The 24637-nt window shown below is 60.8% G+C and overlaps 2 protein-coding genes and 1 long non-coding RNA gene across 8 annotated transcripts in view; 2 read left to right on the forward strand and 1 right to left on the reverse strand.

The window, feature by feature from the left end:
• Window positions 1–14193, forward strand: part of POLD1 (DNA polymerase delta 1, catalytic subunit) — a 26616-nt gene extending 12423 nt beyond the window's left edge. Inside the window, exons 4-27 of one of the 4 annotated variants that reach the window (XM_064581742.1) lie at window positions 1169–1315; window positions 1398–1523; window positions 1595–1763; window positions 1844–1925; window positions 2004–2133; window positions 2674–2840; window positions 3151–3255; window positions 4888–5028; window positions 5111–5221; window positions 5582–5773; window positions 5959–6047; window positions 6119–6235; window positions 6443–6556; window positions 6874–7021; window positions 9746–9841; window positions 9954–10091; window positions 10986–11161; window positions 11497–11649; window positions 11790–11892; window positions 12616–12748; window positions 12833–12946; window positions 13141–13292; window positions 13377–13474; window positions 14000–14193. In XM_064581742.1, the coding sequence (XP_064437812.1) occupies window positions 1169–1315; window positions 1398–1523; window positions 1595–1763; window positions 1844–1925; window positions 2004–2133; window positions 2674–2840; window positions 3151–3255; window positions 4888–5028; window positions 5111–5221; window positions 5582–5773; window positions 5959–6047; window positions 6119–6235; window positions 6443–6556; window positions 6874–7021; window positions 9746–9841; window positions 9954–10091; window positions 10986–11161; window positions 11497–11649; window positions 11790–11892; window positions 12616–12748; window positions 12833–12946; window positions 13141–13292; window positions 13377–13474; window positions 14000–14105 (3107 nt within the window). In that variant the 3' untranslated portion in view covers window positions 14106–14193. Of the gene's footprint in view, window positions 1–1168; window positions 1316–1397; window positions 1524–1594; window positions 1764–1843; window positions 1926–2003; window positions 2134–2673; window positions 2841–3150; window positions 3256–4887; window positions 5029–5110; window positions 5222–5581; window positions 5774–5958; window positions 6048–6118; window positions 6236–6442; window positions 6557–6873; window positions 7022–9745; window positions 9842–9953; window positions 10092–10985; window positions 11162–11496; window positions 11650–11789; window positions 11893–12615; window positions 12749–12832; window positions 13293–13376; window positions 13475–13999 lie in introns of all 4 variants that reach the window. The other 3 variants (XM_045892006.3, XR_008507356.2, XR_010408286.1) reach the window with 3 other exon arrangements.
• Window positions 9074–20245, reverse strand: LOC123855942 (uncharacterized). The gene is made up of 3 exons (XR_006793606.3): window positions 20137–20245; window positions 19295–19351; window positions 9074–10171 (listed from the first exon to the last, which is right to left on the reverse strand). It is a non-coding gene; the product is annotated as an uncharacterized LOC123855942 (long non-coding RNA).
• SPIB (Spi-B transcription factor) lies at window positions 15479–24528 on the forward strand. 3 transcript variants are annotated; one of them, XM_064581818.1, is made up of 5 exons: window positions 15479–16149; window positions 17786–17858; window positions 18145–18359; window positions 18737–18887; window positions 20111–24528. In XM_064581818.1, the coding sequence occupies exons 1-5, from the start codon at window positions 16096–16098 to the stop codon at window positions 20407–20409; spliced, it is 792 nt and encodes a 263-aa protein (XP_064437888.1). In that variant the 5' UTR covers window positions 15479–16095; the 3' UTR covers window positions 20410–24528. The 3 variants fall into 3 exon arrangements, with proteins under 3 accessions (XP_064437888.1, XP_064437887.1, XP_045747965.1); XM_064581817.1 differs by lacking the exon at window positions 15479–16149 and having other exon boundaries at window positions 17415–17858; XM_045892009.3 differs by lacking the exons at window positions 15479–16149; window positions 18145–18359 and having other exon boundaries at window positions 17415–17858.
• The last annotated feature ends 109 nt before the right edge of the window (window positions 24529–24637 follow it).

Below are 24637 nucleotides of genomic sequence, written 5' to 3' on the forward strand. Positions count from 1 at the left end.
CCCAGGGTGGCGGGAGCAGGGGGCGAAGACGCGGGTAGGGGCGGCCCGTGTGACCCTGTCTGCCCAGGCAAGGACCTGGGGGCTCCATTCTGCACGGGCTGGAAAGCCTTTGGCTGGAGAGACCCATGCCGACTCGCAGGTTAGAAGGCTGCCCTCTAAGAGAGTGAAGAGACGAGCTACAGGCAGGGAGGAAACGTTCACAGTCCACATATCTGACACAAAACCAGTACCACGAATATGTGAAGAACGTTCAGATCTCAATAGTCAGAAAACAGTCCAGTCTGGGAGGGGCCAGAACACTTGAACAGTTCACTCGAGGATGCACAGTGGCAAACCAGCCCTGGAGGTGACGCTCCGTGTCACTGGCTGTCGGGACGATGCACACGGCAGCCACGGTGAGACACGCTCCTAGCAGAAGAGCTAAGGCGCATGTGCACCGAGGACACCAGGTGCTGATGAGGATGCAGGGCGACTGGAACACTTGCTTGTGCCCTCCCGGCCGGAAGGCGGTGGGTGGCAGCCCCTCTGGGAAACAGCCTGGAAGTTTCTTGGAGTTCAGCCTACCCTTCCCACCACGCCCCCCAGCTTTATTGAGATACAAGACTTAAATCTACTCTTTTTTAGGACCAGGCAGTCCCGCCCCCTAGATATTTCCCCTAGGGTTCCTCTGACGGGAGCCAGCAGACCGCGTAGTTCCATTTCTATGGACAGTCTCAAAAGGACAGAAGTAAATGGCCGAGAGCAGACGGACCACCAGTGCCCGGGCTTGTGGTGGGAGGGGGTGTAGTGACAAAAGCACGTCTCGGGAGCTGTTTGGAGTGACAGACCTGTCTTGCGCCCCGATTTTGGTGGTGGTCACACGAGTCTATGTGTGTTAAAGCTCATAACACTGGACACGCAAAGTCGGTGTTATTTTCTAAAAGAAAATATTTTTTGCAAAAAAAGGCAGGGGGCTCCCTCTGGCCCTACAGTGGCAAACGGACTCTAGGGGGACAAAGATGGAAACGGAGGCCAGCGGGGAGGCGGTCAAGGCGGAGTGAACAGCAGGCAGATGCCCCCCAAACTGCAGGAACTAGGGGGCTGTGTTCCCAGCCCAGGAGGAGCCTGGGGAGGCAAGCCTTTAAGGAGCCTGAAGGGGTCGCCCCTGTGTTATCCCGTGACCCCCCAGGCCCAGCACAGCCCCCGCCTGGAGCACCCCAGCGGTCGTGCGGCCCCGTGCCCGTGCTCCGTGCCTTTGGAGTTACCGACGAGGGCGTGTCGGTCTGCTGCCACATCCACGGCTTTGCGCCCTACTTCTATACCCCAGCGCCCCCTGGTGAGTGGCCCTGACCCTCGAGACCTGCTCTCGCCCCCGCCGCCCCCGCCCCCCGTGCTTCTGACCAGCTCGCCCACACCAGGTTTTGGGCCCGAGCACCTGGGTGACCTGCAGCGGGAGCTGAATGCGGCCATCAGCAGGGACCAGCGCGGAGGGAAGGAGCTCACGGGGCCGGCGGTGCTGTCTGTGGAGCTGTGCTCCCGGGAGAGTGAGTGCCGCCCTGGGGGCCAGGCGGGTAGGGGTCCCCCCGGGCCGGTTGCCAGCCTCCTCTGTCCACAGGCATGTTCGGGTACCAAGGGCACGGCCCTTCCCCGTTTCTGCGCATCACCCTGGCACTGCCGCGCCTCATGGCCCCCGCCCGCCGCCTCCTGGAGCAGGGCATCCGTGTGGCAGGCCTGGGCACCCCCAGCTTCGCGCCCTATGAGGCCAACGTCGATTTTGAGATCCGGTACAGCCCCTGCCTCTCTTCAGCCTCCACCCCCACCACCCCCGGCCAGCTTCCACCTACTGATCCTCGTCTCCCTCCAGGTTCATGGTGGACACAGACATCGTCGGCTGCAACTGGTTGGAACTCCCAGCAGAGAAATACGTCCTGAGGCTGGAGGGGAAGGTACGGGGCTCCCCAGGGGCGAAGGGGGGGAGCACAGAGCCGGGACCCCGCAGCCACTGACAGGCCCCATCCCTACAGGCCACGCTGTGTCAGCTGGAGGCGGACGTGCTGTGGTCTGACGTAGTCAGTCACCCGCCGGAAGGGCAGTGGCAGCGAATCGCACCCCTGCGCGTGCTCAGCTTTGACATCGAGTGTGCTGGCCGCAAAGGTCTGTCTCCGGGGCCAGGAGCTCCTCCTGCCCTCCCTTTAGATATTGGTGACATGCCGATCTTGCCCCAGCAGTCCCCATACTTCTTGAGCTCACTCTCGGGAAGAAGGGAGTGAACATGCAAATGGATAGGTCATCGTAAGATTCTCCATCGAAGGAGGATGGTGGTGGACAGTGACAGGGCAGCTCAGACAGGTGGGCAGGGAAGGCCTCCGGGGTGATGAGGCAAGCCTAGTGAAGAGGGATGGGCAGCCTCCCCCAACACACACACACACATACACACACACACACCCCTCTGCAGAGAATAGCAAGCACAAAGGCCCTGGGGCAGGGCCATCCCAGTCTGTGAGGGACAGGGAGAGGGCCAGAAGATGATGGCATAAGGGAACCAGGGTGGGTTGTGCGGGGTCTGCAGGCAGTGGGGGTAGAGAGGAGTAGACAGGCTGGGGAGATTTGGAGGTGCAGCCGCCCTGATGTGTCATGAAGGAAAAGGAGGAGTCTGGTCCCCTGCATCCATCCCCCTTCTTCTTCCCTGTGCAGGCATCTTCCCTGAACCCGAGCGGGACCCTGTGATCCAGATCTGCTCACTGGGCCTGCGCTGGGGTGAGCCGGAGCCCTTCCTGCGCCTGGCGCTCACTCTACGGCCCTGCGCCCCTATCCTGGGCGCCAAAGTGCAGAGCTACGAGCGGGAGGAGGAACTGCTCCAGGTGGCCCTTGTTTCATTTCCCCTCATTTCCTCAGAACCCCCCACCCAGCCTCCACATCCCAGGCCCAAGGCCTCTGGACGCTGAGACATCCAGTCCACGGGTTCAGATCCCTTTGCTTTGCAGGGGTGAACATTTCCCCTCTGAGCTCCGTGTTATTTTCAGGAGCACCTGCTCAGTCTTTCTACAATGGGCAGAAGGGCTCTAGGGTTGCTCTGGGGGGCTTCTGGAATGTTCCAGGAGTGGGGAGGACCCACGCCAGGGGGACGATCAGGATGACAAACCAGGGTGACCTGATGTGCTCCCACCCCAGGCATGGTCAACCTTCATTCGCACCATGGACCCTGATGTGATCACCGGCTACAACATTCAGAACTTTGACCTTCCGTACCTCATCTCCCGGGCCCAGACTCTCAAGGTAGGGCAGGCAGGTGGGGGAGGCTTGCCTTCAGAAGCCCCACTGGGGGCTCAAGGGGTGGGCGGCCACCCTGCTCCTCCTCGCTGCCTTCTCCCTTGTGGCTCTGTCCCCCGCGGTGGTCTGTCTTGCTATGGACCTGCAGCCTACCGCCCCCCAGTGGCTCCAGGGACATTGCTGAAAACAGCCCTGGCCCCATCCCTGCCCTGCTCAAAGTCCAGAAGGTTATCGTGGTTTTTGCCGAGGCAAGGAGGGCACTCATGGTTAAGTAAGGAAAGGCTTGTGTGTCTGAGGGGCAGACTGAAGCGTGCACAGGTATAGCGTCTTATCTTCTGGACTTTAAAATACGTCAGTAAAAAAATAAGGGAAAGGGGGGGTTCCTCGAAGCGTGTGGCAATGCCTTGAGGCTTGTTGAATCCGGGGGTGACTGTGTGGGGTGCGTTCGCTTGCTAGGGCTGCCAGAACCCAGGACTGCGGACTTGTGTCATCTCAAGCCCAAGATCAGAGCCTCCCAGGGCTGGTTCCTTCTGAGGCCTCTCCTAGCTTCTGGTTGTCTCAGACATTCCTGGGGTGTGGAAGGCCATCTCCCTAATTCTTCAGCCTGTCTTCCTTCTATGAGTGTCTCTGCTCAAATCTCCCCTTTTTCTTTTTTTTCCCCCCTTTTTCTAAGGATGCGGTTGTAGGGGATCAGGGCCCACGCTGGTGACCTCGTCTTAGCTCGATCACCTGTAAAGACCCTATTTCTGAATGAGGTTACATTCTGAAGCGTTGGCAAGTTAGGCCTTCAACATATTTGGTGGGGGCGAGGAGACAATTCCGCTCATAGTGGGGGTTATATTATATTATTCGTTCCTCTTCCTTATGTTTGGCCTGTTTTGTAATGAAAAATAAAAATCACGTTTGGGGAGCCTGGCTGGCTCAGTCACTAGAGCATACGGCTCTTGATCTCAGGGTCGTGGGCATGGAACCTACTTAAATAAAATTGAATGCTATTAAAAAAAAAAGTCACGTCTATGACCCCCAACAGCGCCAGGAAGAAGTCCATCCCTGTCCGTCAGGCATTTATACACAGGGCACTGCTCCTCTCCCCTCTGTCCCCTGACCTGCTATTCCATCGGCTCAGGCCTCTCCTCTCTACCCTGGCCCTCCCGCCTTCCCTCCCGGTACCACTCTCTCCTGACCTCAGACCTAGCTGTCCCTGCTGCCCTCTGCTGTGCTCCCACCCAGCTCTCCCCCAGGCCCCCCAGCCCATGCACACACCACCTTCCCACTGAGTTCAGATCGTCCCCAGCTCTGCTCCTCCAGCTGCCCATCTGAGGGCGGCTCCCCAGCCACTGGGCTCCATCCTTAGCCTCTCAGCCCCGTGGCCATCAGGCCTCTGACTCTCCCCGTCCTGGCCTCCTGTCTCTCACCTCCAGGCCACGCCTCCCCGGCCCCAGAGGCTTTTTCTGCATCAGAACTGCCCCTGCTTCCGGCCACCCAGCCCTGGGCTCCCTGCAGGAAGAGCGCGGCATCCCGGGTGGCGTCGTGGCCCGTCTGGTCTCCATGCCTCTGGCGTGGCCCTGGGGGGGGCGGGTCCCCAGATCTGGCTGCTCCCCACCGCAGCTCCGCCCTGCCCGCCGGCTTTGCCTCCAGGTGCATACATTCCCCTTCCTGGGCCGCGTGTCTGGCCTCCGCTCCAACATCCGGGACTCGTCCTTCCAGTCCAAGCAGACGGGCCGCCGGGACAGCAAGGTGGTCAGCATGGTGGGCCGCGTGCAGATGGACATGCTGCAGGTACGCGGGCCGGGCCGGGCGGGTGCCCGCCTCACGGGACTGCCGCCGGGGCCCCGGGCCCACCCTGCGCCCCCTGCCGCAGGTGCTGCTGCGGGAGTACAAGCTCCGCTCCTACACGCTCAACGCCGTGAGCTTCCACTTCCTGGGCGAGCAGAAAGAGGACGTGCAGCACAGCATCATCACCGACCTGCAGGTGCCTGGCTGCCGCCTGTGGCCTCTGACCCCTCCTTCCACCTGCTCTGACCTCAGCCTCCCGCCTTCCCGACCGGGGGCTTCAGCCTCCCAGCTCTTCTCCCGACTTTGACCTTGACCTCTTGCTTTTGATTGGCGACCTCACCCTGCAGGTGTGACTCCCCATTCCTGCCCACTCACATGACCTCTGGCGCTGCGACCTTTATTCCGCTCTCCTGCCCGCCCCTCTAGTCCACACTCGCCCTTCAGACGGCGCCCTCCTCCCTCGGACCCTGTCAACTCCCTGACCTCCCCACTGCCCGCTCCGCACCCGGACCCTCGCCCTCTGCCTGACCCTGACGCCAGCCGTGCGTGTCCCCAGAACGGGAATGACCAGACGCGCCGCCGGCTGGCCGTGTACTGCCTCAAGGACGCCTTCCTGCCCCTGCGGCTGCTGGAGCGGCTCATGGTGCTGGTGAACGCCATGGAGATGGCGCGGGTCACTGGCGTGCCCCTCGGCTACCTGCTCAGCCGTGGCCAGCAGGTCAAGGTCGTGTCCCAGCTGCTGCGGCAGGTCAGTGGGCGGAGCTGAGGGTGGGCCCGGGGACAACACCCCCAGCAAGTCCCACTCCTGGCCCCTGGTCACTCGTTGTGGCTCCTGGGCCGTGACGCCCGGATGCCCTTCCCTGCTCCTCCTCCTCCCTCTTGCGGTCTGCCCTGCCCATTCCTGCCTCCACTTACCGACTTCTGCCCTCCCAGGCCATGCACGAGGGACTGCTGATGCCCGTGGTAAAGACGGAGGGCGGCGAGGACTACACGGGAGCCACAGTCATCGAGCCCCTCAAAGGGTGAGGCCCCGTGGCTGGGGGGGGCAGGGTGGCTCGGGATTCCCGGGCCTGATTCCTCTGCACCCTCCCAGGTACTACGATGTGCCCATCACCACCCTGGACTTCTCCTCTCTGTACCCATCCATCATGATGGCCCACAATCTGTGCTACACCACACTCCTGCGGCCCGGGGCTGCCCAGAGACTAGGGTATGGCCCCCTCTTCATCCTGTGTACCCCAGGACTGCCTGGGGGCTAGCTCTAGTCTGGGCAGGGCCAGGGGCCCAGAAATAGTGGGGAGGGGAGTAGAGGGGAGACTCGAGAGGTGGGGAGAGCCTGAAGGGTCTGGAGGAGGAAGAGATGGGGAAGCCAGGTTCACGCCCTCCTCCCCCACCCCACCCCCATCCTCTGACCCAGGCTGACCGAGGATCAGTTCATCAAGACACCCACAGGGGATGAGTTTGTGAAGACATCAGTGCGGAAAGGGCTGCTGCCCCAGATCCTGGAGAACCTGCTCAGCGCCCGGAAGAGGTGGGTTCTTGAGCATCACACCCACCCCTGCTCAAACTTGCTGAGGCTCCTCGTCAGTCCCTGTCCCTTGTGGGTCACTCCAGGATTCCTATGCCATACTTAACTGCAGCCCCTGTGTGACTTAGAACAAGACGCCCCTCCAGACTGCTCCCATTTGCCCCCTCTGCTAGGCGCCTCTGTGCAGTGCACAGCCTGCACACCAGTACACGGCACTCATTTCTAGAAAGGCACCCTAACCGGTGTCCAGGCCCTGGCCTCTCATCTCTCCCTGAGATCTGGGGCACTGTGTCCGTAGCCTTGGCTTCCTGTCCTTCCAGGGCCAAGGCTGAGCTGGCCAAGGAGACAGACCCCCTGCGTCGGCAGGTCTTGGACGGGCGGCAGCTGGCACTGAAAGTGAGCGCCAACTCTGTCTATGGCTTCACTGGTGCCCAGGTGGGCAAGCTGCCGTGCCTGGAGATCTCTCAGGTGAGTGCTCGGTTTCCACAGTAGGCAGGGGGGAGCAGACAGCCCCTCCCTAGGAGAACCAGCTCTCCGTGTGGTAGAGGTCACGTTGCCCCAACTTGCTGAACATTCTCTGTGGGTCCAGCAGGTGGCAAAACGGACGAGGGTTCCTGCCCTCCTGCAGCACGCAGCCTCGGGGGTACACGGACGGTGACAGCAGTAAATGTGTGTAGGAAGGCAGTTGGCGCCAAGGGCTTGGCAGGCAGATGAAGCAGGGGAGGGAGGGGGAGTGGTGGGGTGAGCGGAGGTTTTGTTCATTGCTCATTCATTCCGTTTGTCATAGTCGATCTGACAGACCCCACCCACCTCCTCCCCTGGTCGGGGTGGGGATGCAGAGGGCAGGTTCCCTCCCGCCTGTTGGGAGAACAGGGCTGTGTCTCTGTTCATGGGGGCTGGGGCAGTGCTGGGGGCCAACCAGTAGCACCGCTGGGCTCTGACGCTGGATTTGCTGGGCGTGCTCCGTCACTGAAGGAGCGGGTGTGAAGGTGCTTGTTCCCACCCCAGGTGTGAAGATGCTTGGAAGGCGCTTGGTCCGTGCTCTGCTCTGAGAGCCCGCTGCCTCCCTCCCTGCCCTGTAGCGGCGTCCCAGGCCTGTTTACCAGAGGCAGCTCTGCTGCTCGGACAGGAAAACAGATCCACGGTCAGATCACAGAGGATCTGGGTCTGAGGTTCTGCCAAGCTGGGATCAGTGCCTCGGCTCGTGGCCTTAGAAAGGTCTTCCTGTCCAGCTCCTTTCCCTGGGCTTTGGGTCTCGGCACATTCCAAACTTGGTTGCTCCCAGCCATGGGGAGCTCCCTCTGTATCTGGCACTATGTCAGTCCTCATGGGGCTCTAGGTGGAAGACTTGGAAGAATTGCCGGTGACTGGGCTTTTTGGTGGGAGAGGCCTGTGTACACACCCACCCACCTTTAGTCCCAGGGCCCCCGAGATCACCCTCCCCTCCTGTGATCCACTAGAAGGACTGAAGGAACTCAGAAAAGCCATCGCACTCGTGATTATGACCTAATACAGTTAAAGGATAGGGATTAAAATCAGCCAAGGGCAAAGGCACAGAGCTTCTAATTGTCTCTCCCAGTGGAGTCATGCAGACAGTGCTCATTCCTCCCAGCACTGATGTGTGACGACATGTACGGATTGTTTCCCACTAGGGGAGCTCACTGGAGCCTCTGTGTCCTGGGTTTTTATTAGGGTCAGTCACGTAGGCACAGAGCATCTGTGCGACTGACCTTCGTTACTTGGTCTCCGGCCCTTACAGACAGAGGTCAGGGGGCACCTGGGTGGCTCAGATGGTTAAGCGTCTGCCTTTGGCTCGGGTCATGATCCCAGGGTCCTGGGATCGAGTCCCATATCGGGCTCCTGGCTCAGCAGGGAGCCTGCTTCTCCCTCCCCCTCTGCGTCTCCCCCTGCTCATGCTCTCTCTCTCTCTATCTCTGTGTCTCAAATGAATAAATAAAATCTTTAAAAAAAAAAACAGAGGTCAGGTTGATACCATGTGGCCCAAGGCCTCACTGTGAGTCATGTTGTTAGGATAGTCCAAGGTCCTAGGTGAACAAAGACACTCTCTTAGGATGTTCCAAGGGCCTAGAGGTTCCCTGTAAAAGCCAGGCCTCTCTTTGGGCAAGGTTCATCCCATAGTGCATCCCACCCAAACTCCTCTCATTGGCCTTTCATAGTTCCTTGGGGTGTCCCCAGCCTCCTTGGTGGAAAGAGGTGGGTGTTTGGCTGTCAGACTCCAGCCCCTGAGCAGAGGCCAGGCCAGGAGGGTTTGGCTTTCTTTCCCCTGGAGCTCCCTCATCAGGGCTACTGCTTCTTCATCTTATCTGTCTTTTCCTTCTTCACCCTTCTCTCTGTCCCTCTCTCATGTCTGTTTCTTAGCTCCTTTCTTATTGCTGTCTCTCAGGCTTATAGGGGCAGGGAGATGGAATAAAAAACCACCAAAACCACAGAATCATTCCAGGAAAAGATGAAGGAAAGAAAAAGGGACACAGAACAGGTGAAACAAACAGAAGGCAGATAGTAAAGTGGTAGATTTAAGCCCAGATATGATCAATAATTACACTAAATGTAAGTCACCTAAATGCTCTAGTTAAAAGACAGAGGTCTTCTGACTGGGTCCAAACAAACCAAAACAGAAGAGTCACACCCATTTCTCCTTGGTGTGTGCCCCCTGGCTCCCCACTGCCCCAGCTTCAGTTTCCTGTAAAGTAAGACTGTTGGAAAGTTTCTCCACGAGGCTAGCACAACTCTCGACCCTGGGGGGCATTTAACAGCAAGTAAGGTCATTTCCGGCTGCCCAAGGATGTGGGGGTATCACTGCTGGCTTTCAGGGAGGGGGCCAGGAGTGCCAGTGGTCCTGCACCATGGAGAGCTGCCTGCAGGGTCACCACATGCAGGGCATCTCTGTGGAGGGAAACAGGGTGCTGATGGCCTCTTCTGGCCTCGGCCTTGCCAACATGCCTTTTTTTGCAGTCATTCCTCTTCTGTGCCCAGAGCTCTGGGCCAGGGAGCCAGTTCTTTCCAACAGACCTAAGGAGCAGCTTAGTAGCCCCATTTTGTAGATTCGGAAATCAAGGCTCAGAGGGGTGGAGTCACTCGTCCGAGCCCCCAGGAGGTCGCGGATGGCACCCTGAGCCTGTGTTCACTGTGGATGGCTCCCGGGCCCTCACTGCCTGGTTCTCTCCCTGACAGAGTGTCACTGGGTTCGGGCGCCAGATGATTGAGAGAACAAAGCAGCTGGTGGAGTCCAAGTACACGGTGGAGAATGGCTATGGCGCCCACGCCAAGGTCAGAGGCCACCCCACCTGCTGTCCAGGGATGGGCCCAGGGCTGGTTGGGGGAGTGCAGGGGCTTGGCCCCCTTCTCCCCCTGCCTCCCCATCACACACACCCCTCCCCAGGTGGTATATGGTGACACTGACTCAGTCATGTGCCGATTTGGTGTCTCCTCTGTGGCCGAGGCGATGGCTCTGGGGCGGGAGGCCGCAGACTGGGTGTCAGGCCACTTTCCCCCGCCGATCCGGCTCGAGTTTGAAAAGGTAAGTCGGAATCTCCCTCAGGGCTTGGAGTGGGCAGGTGCGGGCCTTGCAGGTTTCAGAGGATCTCTGATTCTTGGTGCCTGCGAAGTTTAAGAATGCGTTCACGTGAGGTTCCCCTGGTATATCAGCATCTGGAGAACCCCAGTGTAGCTCAGGGTCTCTCCATTTTGGGGTGCCCAGATCTGGGTACTCTGGGTATCCCATTCTTTATGTTCACATGCCCCAGTTTTGAGGTGTTTTGCTGGCTGGATTCTCCTGAGTTTGAAAACCTCTAAAGCCTTGGGCTTTGCTATACAGGACAACGTCTATTTTTTGAAAACCTTGTCAGTCTTACAGCATCTCTGGTTTTGGGTGGGGGGGCTGCCTCGGGCGCTGGGGACCCTGATGGGGCGAATCTTGGATCGGGGCACCATTGGCCAGTGCTCCTTGGTGCCCAGCAGGAATCAGGCTAGGGTCTGGGGACTCACGCTGCGTGTTATCCCCAAGGTTCAGACTTGGGGTCAGGTCTTGGGATAGCTGCTCACAAACGTGGAGCTTCCCAATTCTGAGAAGCCCCTACCTCAGGGCTCACTCCTGGGCCTAAGTCTCAGCTCCTTACACCCCTGTCTGCCTCAGGTCTGTTCCAGACCCAGATTTGGGGCTCTCCAGGCCACACCCCCACGTCTGGATCTCGTGCTTTAGGACCTGTCTCTAGGTTTATCCCAGTCTCTATTTCACATCTGAGGCCCCTGGAATGCTGAGGGTGTCCCTGGGCTCAGGCGCTGGGGTCTTAGGGTCCATGCCCCCCAGCGTCCCAATCCCGCATTGCACAGACCAGCCCTGTGTGTCCTGTTTCTGAGGGAAGTCTCAGGCCTCTGGAAGTCTCGAGGGTCTCAGCCATGGGTCCCCCTCCAGGTCTACTTTCCCTACCTGCTCATCAGCAAGAAGCGGTACGCCGGCCTGCTCTTCTCCTCCCGGCCGGACGCTCATGACCGCATGGACTGCAAGGGCCTGGAGGCCGTGCGCCGGGACAACTGCCCCCTCGTGGCCAACCTCGTCACTGCGTCCCTGCGCCGCCTGCTCATTGACAGGTGGGTGGGACCCTACCCGCAGCCCCTCTCCCTCAGACCCAGGGGTCCAGGCCCCCAGCCTCCTCCTCCCCTGGGGACACAGGTGTCAGGCCCAGCTCGTCCTCAGTGGGGGAACGGTGGAAAGAGTGTGGGGTTGGACAGCTGTGGGTCTGGGCCCCGCCTCTGCCACCTTGCAGCCTGTGGCCTGGCCCCGTCCCTCCCCGCCTTGGGCCTCAGCCCCCAGAGCACATCCTGGCCCCCCAGGCTCGGGGGTGGTGGAGGTACCAGCCCGGCCCGCGGCAGCCGCTGGCGACACACACACATCCTCCCCACCACCCCCACCCCGGTCCCTGCAGAGATCCCGCGGGCGCCGTGGCCCACGCGCAGGACGTCATCTCCGACTTGCTGTGTAACCGCATTGACATCTCCCAGCTGGTCATCACCAAGGAGCTGACCCGCGCGGCCGCGGACTACGCCGGCAAGCAGGCCCATGTGGAGCTGGCCGAGAGGTCCGCCCGGCGCCGTGGGGGGTGCGGGGCCGCCCAGAAAGAGCCCCTCTCCTGCCAGCTGGGCGCCGCTTTCTACGCCCCCCGCCCGCCCCGCTGTCCCACCTGCCCTCACCCGCCCGGCCGCCCCGGTCTCCCCACAGGATGAGGAAGCGGGACCCCGGGAGTGCGCCCAGCTTGGGCGACCGTGTCCCCTACGTGATCATCGGTGCTGCCAAGGGCGTGGCTGCCTACATGAAGTCCGAGGTCAGGCCCACCTGGGCTGCCAGCCCCGCCCAGCTCCCCTCAGCTCTCACTTCTGCTTTCCAAGCCTGGTGGGGTGGGGGGGGGGTGTTTCCCTCTGTGGGCCCCACGGGGCCCTGAGAACCGCCCCCAACACACCCCTGGGAGTTGGCTCCATGCTGCCTCTCTCCCAGGCCTCCTGTGCCCTCTGGAGGCCCCCCCATTATTCTGACCCCTCCTTCACTCCCCCTACAGAGGCCCCAGCCTCACTCTGCACACTGGCTCTCACCGTCTCTGTTTCTGTGTGTCTCTCTCCTTGGTCCTTGCTCTCCAGCCCCTAATTCTCTAGGATTCACGTCCTCCCCCATTCCACCCTGATGGCCGGTGACCCCCGCGACCCCTTCCTCAGCCCCCAGTTCCGGTCCCGCCCCCTCACATCTTGGCTTGGCCACTGTCCCCCCTCACACCCCCAGCAGTGACCTCTGACCTTTGCTGGGTAACCTGAGGACCGCCACCCGTGGGCCCCAGCGTGGGTCACAGCTCACGGCCAGGGACCCCTCCTGGTCCCTGACACCGTCCCAGACCCATGCGCCCCGTCGATGCCGCACTCCGCGGGGCGGCCCCGTGCCCGCTGACCGCCCCACACCGCCGCCCGCACTCACGCCTGGGAGCCCCATGCCAGCGCCCCTCGCCGCGCAGCCTGCTGCTGACGCCCGGCGTGACCGCTCCCGGCCGCTGTGTCTGCAGGACCCCCTGTTTGTGCTGGAGCACAGCCTGCCCATCGACACGCAGTACTACTTAGAGCAACAGCTCGCCAAGCCGCTCCTGCGCATCTTCGAGCCCATCCTGGGCGAGGGCCGCGCCGAGGCCGTGCTGCTGAGTATGCGGGGGGCTGCCTGGCGCGGGGCGGGGGGCGCCGGGGGGCACGGACGGCCCCAGGCCCACCGCCTGCTCCCACCTGCAGGGGGTGACCACACGCGCTGCAAGACCGTGCTCACGGGCAAGGTGGGCGGCCTCCTGGCCTTTGCCAAACGCCACAGCTGCTGCGTCGGCTGCCGCACGGTCCTCGGTCACCAGGGTGAGCCCCGGGCCCCCGGCCCCCGCCCCACGAGCTGGCAGTGCCACCCGGATGGGCCCCGGCCCCTGGCTGGGGGCGCCCGTTTCCAGGCACCCACCCCCTCGAGGGTCCTGGGCCCCCCGCCCAGGGAGTTCCCCGGGGAGTTTTCTCCCACACACTTGCTCCCTTGTTCTCTTGTCTCCGGGGACTTTCAGGAGCCGGGATGGGCAGCGGGTGGGGAAGGGGCAGGGATAGGGCGGCCCGGGCCCTGGCTGGGCCCCAGCTCCCCTGTGCCGCCCCGCCCCCTCTGCCAGGAGCCGTGTGCAAGTTCTGCCAGCCTCGGGAGTCCGAGCTGTATCAGAAGGAGGTGAGGGGCAGGGGAGGGGGGCGGGGGGCGGCGCGGGGAGGGCGCGGGGGGGGGCGGGGCCACCTTCAGCCCTCTCGCCCCCAGGTGTCCCACCTGAACGCTCTGGAGGAGCGCTTCTCGCGCCTCTGGACCCAGTGCCAGCGCTGTCAGGGCAGCCTGCATGAGGATGTCATCTGCACCAGGTACGCGGGGGCCCGCCTGCCGCCCGCCCTCCCAGCTCCCGGGCCGGGCACCGGAGCCCTGACCTGAAGGCCCTGGGGGGCGCGCTGGCTGACTTTCTGGGTGTCCCGGCCTTGCTGCGGGGAGAGCTCGCTCCGGGGGCCAGCAGCTGCCCAGGAAATGACCGCGGTTCTCTCTCTTCTGCTCTTACACGCACACACATGCACACGCACACACGCACACACACGCACGCACGCGCACCTCGGCCCTGGCCCCCTCCCCCAGGCCGGGCCAGGCTTTCCCCAGGGAACAGGTGGGCGGGGCTGGTTCCCACGCCAGGTGACAGGTGATATACGGCTGGTGGAGCCCAGCGCCTCCGCGGGTACCCGCTGTTACAGCTCCCCCCATGCCCGCTGAGCAAACAGCCTGCCCCTGGAGGGGGGTTGGGTGGGCAGCAGGCGGGGGCCAAAGTCCTGGGAACGGCCCCGGCCCCATCAGCGGGCCGGGCAGCGCCCCAGGCCTGACCCTGACCCCCACCCCGCCCACAGCCGGGACTGCCCCATCTTCTACATGCGCAAGAAGGTTCGGAAGGACCTGGAAGACCAGGAGCAGCTTCTGAGGCGCTTTGGCCCTCCCGGCCCTGAGGCCTGGTGACCTCTGACCGGGGCAGGCTTCTCACCAGGGCTGGGGGGCGGGGGGGCAGTGTTGGCAGAGAATTAATAAAGTTCAGGCCTTTTGTTTCCTGGCGCCTTGTGGTCTTTGGTGGGTGGGGTCCACGGTCATGAACCCTGGCCCAGGTGGGTCATCTCCACTCACTGGGGTCCCCTGACCCCCAGGAAACCCCCGCTGACTTCCTCACCTTCCCTCCAAGACCCCTGGGCTCCCAGCACTGCTGCCAGCCCCATGAAAGTCGTGCCTGCCTCAGTCTCCCCCTGTGACCCTCCCTCGAGGTCCTGAGTGAATGTCTAACCACACATCCTCCTCTGCCTGGACCGCCCCGCCCTCCAGGTGCTGACCTGTTTCCTCCAGGCCTGGGGCAGCCCCTCGCACAGAAGCTCCCACTCCCCAGCACAACCCAGGGGACGCCCCCCTTCCCATGTCATACACCCACGGTGTTTCCACCTTGGGGTCCTCACAGGCTCTGGGCCTGGGTTTTCCTCAGAGACACCCCCCCCCCCGCCAGGCCACGTCCACTCCTGAGAGTCCCGGCAGCCCCGCCTTGCCTTCTGACCCCATTGGTGCTTGAATCTGCCCCTTGATATCATGTGCCCCCCATCCCCAGCAACCCACTCCCCCTCTGGTTCCTGGGCCTGGGTCGAGCCCACACCGTTTACTGACCCCCACTTCACGGACCACAGGACCCCTTGGCTTCCCTACTTCCTTAGGGTCCCCCTGAATCCAGTTCCTCTCCCATCTCCACCCCTCAGGGTCAGCCCCCCATTCCCACCCCAACCGTGGGGATCCCCAAATCGAGACGGCCCCTGGGCCTGCCCTCTCCACCACGTGACCAAGGGGTTGTGCAATCCAGCCCCCTCCCCTGACCCTCCCCGAGGGGATTTTCGAGGAGGGCTGTGCTCTGTGCAGGCCAGCCGGCACCCCTGCCCCCCCCAGGGGGCTGGGCCAAGGTATAAATAGGGGTGGTGGCTGAAGCAGGCAGCAAACCCAGCCCAGCGCCACCATGCTCGCCCTGGAGGCTGCACAGTAAGTGGGGGTTCCCTAAAGGAAGGCGTCCCCCTGCACTTAAGCCCCTCTGCTAGGCCTCCCTCAGGGGTGGTGGTCTGCCCCACTCAGGGGGCAGGGGGGTGGAAGGGAGAGGGTCCACACTGCCTTTTGCCCCTTCTAGATCTCTCTTTACCTCTCCTACCTCGGCTTCCTTCCTCCATCCTATCCCTGTCTCTCTCAGACCTCGAAAATCTCTCCGTGGGATGCTTGCCGGTCTCCCCTCCTGCTGACGGCCTCTTCCAGGCGGCCCTCCAGGCCTGTCTGTCCCCCCAGTCTCCCACTGGGCCTCACCAAACCTCTGGCTTGCTCACTTGTTGCCCACTCTGCTGCTCGCCATATCATTTTTGTTTCTGGGGCTCTGTTCTCTGCTTCCTGCTCCCTCTCTGTCTCTGTCCCCGTCTCTTTCCAGTTCTTTGTCTGTCTGTCTGCTCTCTCCTGCTGTCTCCCTGTCTCTCCCCTGGCCCCATCTGCCTATCTCTGGGACTCAACCACTTCCTGCACCAGCGAATGTCTCTCTCCACACTTTCCTCCCTTCCCTCCTCTCCCATCTCCTTCCCATCCCTGCCCAGCGGCTCTCCATCTCTCCTCTGGTCCAAGGTGGACCCATTTAACCGACTCACTGACGGAGGCCCCCTCCCTGCCCCCACCGGCCCACTGGCGCCCACACCGCCTCTCCAGGGACTTTCTCTCCCTCACTTTCCCTGCCCCCCAACCAGCCTCTCTCTATGCAAATCCCAGGGGAGGGGGGACATTTGCCTGTTCCCCCCCACCCCCACTTCCTGTCCCCGCTCGAGTGTGGTGGGGCTGGTCTCGCACAAGGACATACAGCAGAAGAACTGCGGTGGTCACAGCTGCAGCCGCCTCCCCCCGCCCCATCGGCTCCCAACCACTCTGAGACTCAGGTGGCTGAAGGCACCCTGACATGCCCCTGTGTCTCTCCCCCTCCAGGCTCGACGGGCCACACTTCAGCTGTCTGGTGAGTCGGGGCCCCGGGGGCCAGGGAGGGTGGGGGGGACCCACACGGCCCACCTTGACCCCCTGCCTCAGTTTCCCCTTCCACTCCTTCCTGTCACTTTGTCTTTCTGACTCCCCCTCCGGATCTCCCACCAGCACCCTCCTCCTCACCTGCCCCATCCCCTTCATGGACCTTTCTCCACCGTCTCTTCAGCTCTCAGGCTCTGGGTCCACTTCCTGGCATGGGGAGGATGGGGGTCCTTGTGTCTTTGGCTTTGTGTCTCTTCCTCCGCCCGCCCCACATTCAGCGAACCTGTTTATTCCTTCTTTCCTTCTCTTCTTTGCTAAACTGTATTTTCGAAAGCTAGTCTAATAGTTCAGACACGCGGGATACTCTACTCACCACCCATAACCTACAACCCCACCCAAGAACTAAAACCTCACTCACTTGTGGACGCCCCGCCACCAGCATGTCCCACCTGCCCTCAACCTGACAAGTTTTCTGCCTTTTTTTTTTTTTTAAATGGAGGTATAACCTACAAGTTGGCAAAGTGGCAGATCTCGTGTGCAGCCCGGTGACATTTCACATTACGCACACATCTGTGTAACAGCAAACCAGACCAACACATAGAACATTTCCTTCCCTCTGGAAGATTCCCAATCAACAATCACCCCTCCCCCCTGGGATCTTTTCCAACACGGATTAGTTTTGCCTGGTTTTGACCTTGATCTGAAGTGCATCATGCAGGATGTCCCCCTTTGGGTCTGGCTTCCTTCATCAACGTTCAGTGTGCATCGGGCATTGTTTTGTTGTTGTTGTTGTTTTTAAGTAAGCTCTCTCCCCAGCGTGAGGCTCGAACTCATGCTCCGAGATCAAGAGTTGCATGCTCCACTGACAGCCAGCCAGATGCTCCAGCCTTGGCTCTTTTCCCTTGCTGTATAGTACTCTGTTGTAGGACCCCCCCCATCCACACCCCAAAACCACCAGTTTATCCATTCTCCCATCCACGGGCTATTTCTCGCTTGGGGATATTAGAAAAGCTGTTCTCGAACAAAGCTACTTTGTGGACGTATGTTTTCAGTCCCTTGGGGGAATACCTGGGAGTGAGGCTGCTGGGACGTCTGGATGTCTAGCTTTGGTCTTTACTATAATTGCTAAAGCAACACACGACTCTTGGGGTAGATCAAAGCGATACAGAGGTGAATAAAGAAGCATTGAGATTTTCTTTGCCTCTGTAGAAACACTTCCACCCCTGGGACAGGCGAGCCTGGGGGAATTGGTCCACACTTTCCCCACGCCTTCCTGGAGCCCATGGTCTTAGCAGGTGCTGGCTGCCATGTCCCTCTCTGAGAGCCTGGGTCTCGGGGTTTCTGCGCATCTCCGCCTGTGTCTTTCATTCTCTCTGTGTGTGTTCTTGCTGTGTTGTGGGGGTGTGGGGGTGTGTTCCTGCTGTGTTGTGTGTGTCCCTGCTTTCCGTATCTCTGTATATCTATCTCTTGGCCCCTGTCTCTGGTGCCTGGTCTCTGTGTCTCTTTCTTTCCTTCTCCCAGCCCTCCCCTCTTCTCCCCTGTCCCTGTCAGAATCCTCCTGCTGGCCCAGATGGGGTGGGGGCTCCCCGAAGCCTGGGATGACCCCTCTTCCTCCCCCACCCCATCAGTACCCAGATGGCGTCTTTTATGACCTGGACAGCTGCAAACATCCCAGCTACCCCGACTCAGAGGGGGCTTCTGGTGAGTGGCCCTGCCCTAGCCATCCTCCTGACCTGGACCTCGGGCCCATTTCACAGATGGGGGAGCTGAGTCCCAGGGGAGGATGTCACCTAGTTCAGCAGGATAAGGTTAGCCCAGGTCTCCAGACCTCCTCCCCTTTCCTCTCCCACCCACCCTCTTGCCCATGCAAATTCTGGGGCCAGAGATTTGCAAGGCCCACAATGGCCTCTCTGTGCTGGGGGCTTCGAGTGGGAGGGGCTGAGGCCAGACCTGACTTCTGACTCAGCGCCCTCCCACCCTCCCCCAGACTCCCTGTGGGGCTGGGACCTCAGTCCAGCTGTCCCAGCCGCCTCCTATGAAGCCTTCAACCCAGCTGTGGCTACCTTCAGCCACCCCCAGAGTGTCCAGCTCTGTTACGGACCCTCAACCTACAGCCCCGTGGGGAACCTCGACCCGGCCCCCAGCCTAGAAGCCCCGGGGCCCAGCTTCCCAGCGTACCCCACGGAGGACTTCACCAGCCAGGTGAGGGGAAGGGACACGATTAACATCCCCATCATTTGATCGAGATTTACTAGATGCCAGGCAGCTTGTGAAAGCCTTTGTAAACCTCTGAGGTTAGGGACCGTCTTCACTCCTTCGCATGGACCAGCCAACACAGGCATGGATGTTAGGCAAGGGGCAGCCCAGAAGGCCATGATCTGGGTTGGGCAGGCTTTCAGGGAGGGGGCCTGGGCGTCCCTTGGCCATGCCACGGAGATCTAAACCGAGGCCAGAGGGCAGGCTGTCAAGAGAGTGGGGAGGGCCACAGTGGGGACCCAGGAGGAGGAAGCTGAGGGAAGAGCGCAGAGGGAGGGAGGGAAGGGGGTCCTTGGACTGCAGGTGATCCTGACCTTTTGCAGACCATGGGCCCCCCGGCGTATGCCCCATACCCCAGCCCTGTGCTGTCGGAGGAGGAGGATCTCCTGCTGGACAGCCCCACCCTGGAAGTTTCAGACAGCGAGTCGGATGAGGCCCTCATGGCTGGCCCCGAGGGGAGGGGATCTGAGGCAGGTACGTAGGAGCTAGTGGGGTAGGGTGGAGCTCCACATGGAGGTGCGGGGGCTAAAGGAACCCCGGCTTCTCAAGCACCTACTGTATACTCCAGGGCTGAGGGCGGTTCCCTGTGTGACCTGGGGCAAATGACTACCTCTCTTTGCCTGAGTTTCCGATCTATAATGGGGATGGCAGTAAGTGTCTATTACTGGTGTGGGGGGGGATTAAGTGGGATGATATAGGTAAATGAGAGCAGTGCTTGGCCCAGAGTGGGCAATCAGCAAGTCTCCACCGTTATTGAACAACAGTGCCGGACATAATCACCACATCAACACCAGTCCATGGAACCCCTGTTTCCACCCGTGTCCCTCACATGTAGTATGCTCAACTCCTGGGCGGTTGGGATCATGAGTTACTTTCCCTACCTGGCTCTCGGTTTCCCATCTGTAAAATGGGCGGCAGCAGCTCCATCTCCTGGTGTTCTGAGGAAGGTGAAATGAGCTCATAACTGCAAATGCCTAGCACTAAGTGCTTCACTTAGTTTGTAAGGTTTGTAAAAGTAACACGCGCGCGCGCACACACACACACACACACACACACACAGCCTCATTTATAGCTGAGGAGAGGCCAGCTCAGAGAGGTTAAGTCGCCACCTCAAGGTCACTCAGTGCTGGGAAATGGCAGACGGGGGGCGGGAGGGGGGTTCTTGTAGCCAATGCCCTGCTATGAACAGCCCCCTCTCCCGCTTCCGGGGGCCTTTGCTCCTTGTAGGAGCCCAAGAGTCAGACCCCCGAACCTTCCAGGATCCCAGTCCCTCTGGGACTGAGAAATGGCTAGGCGGGTTCAAACCCGCTCCAGATCTCGTCACCACCACTCAGCGCCCTGTTATAAGCCTTTGAGGAGTCCTGGCAGCCCGTTTCACAGATCCTCTCATCCATACGCAGGGCAGATGCGTGTTACTATGTGCTGGCCACCGACAGGGCAGAGGAGAGACGCGCAAACCCAAGATAAAGCAAAGCAGGGGGATGGGAGCTCCGGGGGAACAGCTTCAGGGAGGAGAGCGGCTGGCCTCCGACGGGGGTGGTGGTCGCACAAGTCGGAGCCACCTCCCTCGCCCCAGTGCTCTCGGCCGGGAGACTGAGGCTTGCTGGGGGCCCGGGGGCGGGGGCCGAAGCGGGGGGGGGGGGGTGGGGGCGGCGCCCAAAGGCTCCCTCCCCCTAACGCGTCGCCCCCCACCGCAGGGGCCCGCAAGAAGCTGCGCTTGTACCAGTTCCTGCTGGGGCTGCTGACGCGCGGGGACATGCGCGACTGCGTGTGGTGGGTGGAACCGGGCGCCGGCGTCTTCCAGTTCTCGTCCAAGCACAAGGAGCTCCTGGCGCGCCGCTGGGGCCAGCAGAAGGGCAACCGCAAGCGCATGACCTACCAGAAGCTGGCGCGCGCTCTGCGCAACTACGCCAAGACCGGCGAGATCCGCAAGGTCAAGCGCAAGCTCACCTACCAGTTTGACAGTGCGCTGCTGCCGGCCGCCCGCCGGGCCTGAGCCCCGTGCGGGCTCTCCGGGGCTCCACGGCTGCGGCGCGTTGGCGTCCCCACACCCTAGGTCATAGGACCCGTGATTCCCCACACTGCGGGGAGGCGGGGGCTGCCTTAATCCCTAAGCCCTGCTCAGGGCCCCTCTGGGACACCCCCCCACCCCAATCGTGTCTGGGGCCCCTCTGGGATTTCCTTGTCATGTTCGGGATCCCCAGGATCCTCATGTCTTGGGTCACAGGACCCATAGAGGACTATACTATATGTCTGTGTGGAGGGGGTGGGCAGGACCGTGCTTCCAGAATCCCAAGAGCTTCTCTGGGATCCCCTTGTGGTGTCTGAGATCGTCCAACCAAGCCTGGGACCTCTCTGAGCTCCCTTGTGTGTCTGATTCCTTAATCTCATCTGGGAAGGGTGAGCCCACAGATCATCACACAGGGAGGGGGTTGCTGATGGCGACCCTAAGCCCTGTCCAGCCACGGTCTCTCTGGGATCCCCTTCTCATGTCTGACACTCTCCTGTCAGATCTGAGATCTCCTACTTATGTATGGGGCCTTCTGGAAACCCTTTATCACATCTCAGATCTCTGTGCCCATCTGTGACTCTCTTGTCCTGTTCCCCCAAATACGTTTGTCATCTTGAGATCCCCAATTCTCTGGAACCACTGTGCTATCACTTTTGTGTGTGTCTGGAATTCTCCACTCACATCTAGGGTGCCTCTGGGATCCTTTGGCCATGTCTAAAAACACCCTTGTCAGGTCTAAGGGGGGACCTCAGTGAACCCTGTCTTGTCCAGGCCACCTCTGGGATACCCTTGTCTGTCTGGGATCCTTCCAATCACATCTGGGGCCTCCCTGGGATCCCCTATCCGCTAGGCCCCTTTGGGGACCCCATCAGCAGACCTGAATTCTCACAGGGACCCTCCCTTTCCTGCGGTGCCCTCTGTAGGGCCAAGCTAGGGATCGTTCTGGCCAGTCAACTGATTTCTGGGTGATCTTGGCAGCCCTCCCATGTCATCTCTAACCAGAGGTCTCACATTGGTACCCCCACCCCTCCAGATCCCTTTGGGACAAATCAGATCCCTGGTGGTGGGTCCTTCTTTAGTTCACTGCAACAGTGAGGGAGATTTTGCGTATTCCTTTCAAACTTTGCACAATCCAGCAAAGGTGGGCAGCTCTGCGGTGCAGAGAGGCTGGAGGAGGGGGGCAGCCACTCCTAACAGGGCACCTGTTCTCCAATCTGTCCCAGTCCCCGCTGCCCCTGGCTGTCAGACCCCAGTGGCTTCTCTTGGTCGCCTGTTGGCCCCCAACCATTTGCGTTTCGACCCTGGTATGAACCCACGGAGGTGAAGCTTGGGTTCACCGTGGGAGCTCTGATTCGAACCCTGTGGGGGTGTCACAGACTGTGGGCTAAGATGCCAGAATCCCAGGTCCTTGAGTCTTCGTGGCTGGGGGATCTAGGGTGAAAGACTTGCTGCTTCCGGGCCTCAGTTTGTCCCTTCTGTGAAAGGGGAGAGGAGGAGGAGGAGGAAGATAGAAAAAGTCCCTTGCAGCCCTGCTGAGCCTTTGATACATCTTCTGGAAATCTAGCCCACCACCCATTCGTTGACGTCCCGGAGGAGGAGGACAAGGAAGGAGCTTCAAGGACCCAGAGAGGGAAGAGGTCCTTGCTGCTGGTAGCAGAGCCCAGGCTGGGACCTGCCCTCCGAAGGAGAGCACACACACCCTCACCCTGGAAGGGGGGCAGGGTGGGAAGAGAGTGCCAGGGGCAAGATGTCCCCAGGGCCTCCTCTTGCAAATGAGGTACCTTTTGCAAAAACTATCTTCATCACCCCAAGTGTGGAATAAAATAAAATAGAACAAAATAAAATAAAATGAAACAAAACAAATCAAGGTAGACAGACTTCCTAGGACCCTTTGTTAGGGACGGCAATGCTGTCTGTCGGCCCAGGCCTGTTGACCTTCAGAGACACTGCGCGGCTGCGACGCGCACCACAAGACAGGAGATGGAAGAGCCCTAAGAGCCTCACCTTTGAGCTTTGAAGGCCGCGGTAAAGGGCTTCAGATGCAGGCATTGCTGGTTCGGTTCAATTTCTCTCTCTCTCTCTCTTTTTTTTTTTTATGTTTTATTTATTTATTCATGAGAGTCAGAGAGAGAGAGAGAGTCAGAGGCAGAGGGAGAAGCAGGCTCCCCACCTGGCAGGGAGCCCGATGCGGGGCTCGATCCCAGGACCCTGGGATCATGACCTGAGCTGAAGGCAGACGCTTAACCATCTGAGCCACCCAGGCGCCCTCTCTCTCTTTTTTATAAAGATTTTTTATTTTTTATTTTTTAAAGATTTTATTTATTTATTTATTTGACAGAGAGAGACACAGTGAGAGAGGAACACAAGCAAAGGGAGTGGGAGAGGGAGAAGCAGGCTTCCCGCGGAGCAGGGAGCCCGACGAGGGGCTGGATCCCAGGACCCTGGAATCATGACCTGAGCCAAAGGCAGACGCTTAACGACTGAGCCACCCAGGCGCCCCATAAAACATTTATTTATTTTATTTTATTTTATTTTATTTTATTTTTTAAAGATTTCATTTATTTATTTGACAGAGTGAGACACAGCGAGAGAGGGAACACAAGCAGGGCGAGTGGGAGAGGGAGAAGCAGGCTTCCCGCAGAGCAAGGAGCCGGATGCGGGGCTCGATCCCAGGACTCCGGGATCATGACCCGAGCCGAAGGCAGATGCTCAACGACTGAGCCACCCAGGCGCCCCAAGATTTTTTATTTTTAAGCAATCTCTACACCTAACATGGGGTTCCAGCTCTCAACCCCGAGATCAGGAGTCGCCTGTTCTTCCAGGCTGAGCCAGCCAGGCGCCCTCCCTCTCTTCCCCACCGTCTCCCTGCTTCCCTTTCCGTCAAGGTCTCTGTCCCCCCTTCTGCATTTCTGTCCTCCTGCTCTGTACGTCTTCCCCCCTCTCCCTGGATGCAGCACTCGGGCGGGCAGGCCGGGCGGGAGGCTCCTGGTGGCAGCGCAGCCCTCTGGCTCCCGCCGCGGCACCTCAGAACTGGGCCCGCGGGAACGGAGTGGCAGTCTGCCTGGCAACCTGTGACGTCACGGAGAGGCTGCCGCCGGGTTGGCTCGACGCTCCCGGGAGGCGGGGCAGTTTCCGGCTCGCAGGGGGTTTTGGAAAAGCGGGTGAGGGGCCAGATGGACAGGAAGAAAATCGGGAGGGACTTGTCTTCACTCAAACCTGCTCCCTCAGCCAGTTGCTTCCTCTCCCGTCCTCCGCCTTAACCCCAAGCCCCCACACCCTTCTCCCTCTCACACTCACCTCGCCTTCCTCCCCATAACACCTACTGCCCCCCAAAGACCCCTCTCTTCCCCCAATCCCCCCCTTCTGGCCTCCTTCACCTCCCCCCATCCGGCGTCCAGCCACCACCACCCCCATTCTGAAAGCCACAGGTCCCCCTGCTGGGAAGGGCGCCAACGTCCGGGCAGCCCTCCAGGGCCTTCCCGGTCTCCCCACCCGCCCCTCTGGGGGCACTCGCTCCCTCCCCCGCGTCCGGTGCCCGCCGCGCCCGCTCCGGGAACCGTCGCGGGGAGCCGGCCGGCTCGGTCCCAGGAGGGGCAGCGGCCAATCCGGGGGTCCAGGTGGCAGGGGCCGCAGGCCTTCGGATGTGCTCTCGCCCAGGGGCGGGACTCGAGAGTCCCCGAGCCTCAGTGCCCCTCCTGCTGGCACAGAGACCTCCCCCCACCCCCGCAGCCGTCCTGCCTACGCTGGGAAACCAGACCCTCCCTCGCAGCTCCGGTTTCCCGAAAACTCCTGACTTGCAGATACTAAGAATGGCTTTCTAGACCGTCTTCCCCTTTTGCCCCTACGGCAGAGTTCTGGCTCGGAGCCCTCACCCATTTTAGACCCCAGCCCCTTCCTCTCCCGCCTCCTAGGAGTTAGGAGTCCAGGCCCTCATCCTTCTCCATTTTCCTGGACCCAAGAATCTGAGCCCCAGACCCAGAAGTCCAGGCCCTCCTCCCTCAGCGGGAGTCCTCGCCTCCAGCACGCCCTTCCTGGGACCCGGGTGTCTGAACCCCAGGCCACTTCTCCCCAGGGACCTGGCATTCAGCCATCTCTCCTGGTCCAGATGTTATTTCTCACCCTTCAGAACTCGCCCCGGGAATGTGGGGCAGCCAGGGAGGGCGGGGAGGCAAGTGTGATGCCTCCCACAGCCTCCTGGGAGTCTCTGGACTCC

The sequence above is a fragment of the Mirounga angustirostris genome, unplaced genomic scaffold (genome assembly GCF_029215605.1).
Source record: "Mirounga angustirostris isolate CCGP_5_RB_7025 unplaced genomic scaffold, mMirAng1.0.hap1 SCAF_16, whole genome shotgun sequence".
Taxonomy (NCBI): Eukaryota; Metazoa; Chordata; class Mammalia; order Carnivora; family Phocidae; genus Mirounga; species Mirounga angustirostris.

What these genes read in the sequence shown, in the direction of transcription:
- SPIB (XM_064581817.1), top strand. Translation starts at nt 17,465, where the DNA reads ATGTCCCTCTCTGAGAGCCTGGGTCTCGGGGTTTCTGCGCATCTCCGC. An exon ending in CGACTCAGAGGGGGCTTCTG is followed by an intron (nt 17,859 to 18,144) that starts GTGAGTGGCCCT and finishes ACCCTCCCCCAG; the next exon opens with ACTCCCTGTGGGGCTGGGAC. An exon ending in GGGGAGGGGATCTGAGGCAG is followed by an intron (nt 18,888 to 20,110) that starts GTACGTAGGAGC and finishes CCCCCACCGCAG; the next exon opens with GGGCCCGCAAGAAGCTGCGC.